This window comes from Montipora capricornis, chromosome 3 (assembly GCF_036669925.1).
Source record: "Montipora capricornis isolate CH-2021 chromosome 3, ASM3666992v2, whole genome shotgun sequence".
NCBI lineage: Eukaryota > Metazoa > Cnidaria > Anthozoa > Scleractinia > Acroporidae > Montipora > Montipora capricornis.
The window spans coordinates 29,577,120-29,579,619 of NC_090885.1; the positions used below are offsets into that span (position 1 = coordinate 29,577,120).

The following is a 2,500-nucleotide window of genomic DNA, read 5'->3' on the forward strand; positions in this document are numbered from 1 at the left end:
TCTTCTGTTCGCTACAACTTGTTTCAAAGAGAAAGTTGGGTGAGCCGCCATATTTAACTGAGTAACCACGTTCCACGTGTGGCTGCACATCTTCATTTCCTGTCAGATGTATATATTGTCCCTGTGATGCACTAGGCCTAAAAACAAACTTTAGGCCTAGGGTTAGCCAAATTGAGGGCTTTGGGTTACTTTTTTTTAGTTTTCAGGGTCTGAGACACCCCCGACATTTGCTATTTGTCATAAATGCAATGTTAAATCTCTCTATTAACCCACTGACTCCTAGAAGCAGGACTTAATAGATTTTACTCTGTCTAACGCCAGATGATTTTACGCGTCATTGCGGGTTGGCAGTTCAGGTGTCAATGGGTTAACATTTTACAAGTCTTAACAACTGGCCCATGTTGCTATGTTGCCATTCAGGAGATCAGTTTCTTTCTTATTCTTATTTCTTGTTCTGAGATCTCATTGAATATAACCCTTGAACCTTTGTGCATGTTTCAGATGTTTGCATTTGGTCTGAATAGTTTGTTTGAGATGTTAGAGGTGAATGAGGATTGTTATGGTGTGGGCTTTCTCAGCAAGGTCATTGCTACAGAACTTGCAAACTTGCCAGCCGCAAGAATGAGAAGAAAGGTAGATTGCTTATTAGATTAACATTTTTATCATTTTTATCTGAGAGTCTAGGATTGAAGCATAATTAAGCAATAGGGGACGTTTTCTGTGTTTCCATAGCCTTATCTAAACATGATGGGGAGTTGGGAGAATTCAACCTGAGACGCAGTCGAGGGTTTGCATAACTCTCTCGAATTCTCCCAACTCCCCCGCATGTTTAGATGAGGCTATGGAAAGAGGGAAAAAAGTCCTCTATTGCTTTTATAAAATGTTTCTCAAAGATAATTCTGCCCAATCAAGAAATGAAGGAAAATGCTGGTTTTTTTAGTTCTTGATTGAAACAGATTTTCTTGACACACGCTCATATTTCCTACCAACCAATCAAAACGCGCGTCTGACAATACATAACCAATCAAAGTTTCATCGCATTGTTTCATACTCTCATCTAAACACAGCTATTGACCAATGAGAGTGTGTGTACTATCCTAATTATTTTATAATGGGCTACAGGGCACACCCTTTATGGACGACAAAACAGGGTTTCCCTTTAAGTGCACCTAACTTTAAGATTTTTACTTTAGCAAAAGTTTAATACCAAACAGACATTTTACCTTTGCTTCTCTAGATTTTACTATTTAAAGGGTATGTAAGAGAACGATGCTGGTAATCATTTGTCCCATGGCTGTGGCAGTGAGAGGCGTGGGCCTATTCCTTTGATGACATCATGAACTACTTTACATTGTAGTTTTGAAAGAACTTAAAATGGCGATGTTAATTAGTTCTTGATGTCATTGAAGGAATAGACCCATACTTCTCACTAGCTCAGCCATGGGATAAATCAATGCCAGCTTTGTAACTCTCTCATACCTCATTAGGCCTATTTAAAGTAAAATCTAGAGAAGCAAAGGTAAAATACATGTTAGACATTACACTTTGGCAAAAGAAAATGCTTTGAGGTTACATGTAGGTGCACTTTACCGTGAAACCGGTTGTTCATTTGCGCGCCACTTTGCAAGTTCAAAGCTCAACTTGCTGCCTTTCTTCAAAGAAATTAATCATTTCAAATCTATTTGAAGCCCAGGCGCCTTCCAAAATACTAAAGTTATCAATTACAAACCGCCTATGGAAAAGGTTCACAATCTAATTACAGTTGGAGGCATACCACTGGACTTCATGTGTGTGGGTACGTTGTGAAATTTGAAACCTCACCTTTCTAGGAGCAAAGTGCCAATCAAAAATGCAACATTGCATGACAATGTTGCAAAGTGGTGCACAAACGAACAACCGGTTTCACTGTAATTCCAACCACAGGTATAGCGGTTAGAGTTAGGACTGCTTGACGCTGGAAGGACAATATTATTTGTGACCATCTTAAATGAATTTGGGAACTGTGAGCACCCTCAACTTCAACACAATTTATATGGAATTCATTCAAGTCTCTGTAGATTTCCAAATTCTAGGGCTTGATTTTTTGGTTCAGGTTTCCGTTTTTTTGCTTTCTGTCCCAAGGCATGTCTCTTATTTTCTGCTACGTAACCCTCAAAAAGAAAATTGGTCATATTTCTTTTAGAGTGCAAGTAGCGGGCATCTCTGATTTTGATTGACAGGACACTTGATCTAGTGGGTCCATCTGGGCACTCTTTCGACACTCTTGCAGACAAAATCATCCAGTTACTTCCACGATTAGCACAACACAACAGTGATGTTGCTGTGGACATGTCACCTCTCTGTTCCAATGGCAGGTATGTAATGTGCTGTTATTGTTTCCACAATACACTTTAATTCACAATAATAATATTTTCAGTGCTTCTGGGAAATAGTTCTAAAAAAGAAGGTGCATTTCTTTTAGTTTGCTCAAAAAAACCTCAATTTGCTGGAAGCTAGCTTT

The 2,500-nt window shown here is 38.8% G+C and overlaps 1 protein-coding gene across 1 annotated transcript in view; it reads left to right on the top strand.

The window, feature by feature from the left end:
- The window catches only part of LOC138042835 (sec1 family domain-containing protein 2-like), a 38,828-nt gene that overhangs the window by 6,583 nt on the left and 29,745 nt on the right, over window positions 1-2,500 (top strand). Inside the window, exon 5 of the mRNA XM_068888865.1 lies at window positions 502-633. Coding sequence (XP_068744966.1) covers window positions 502-633 — 132 coding nt within the window. The remainder of the gene's footprint in view (window positions 1-501; window positions 634-2,500) is intronic.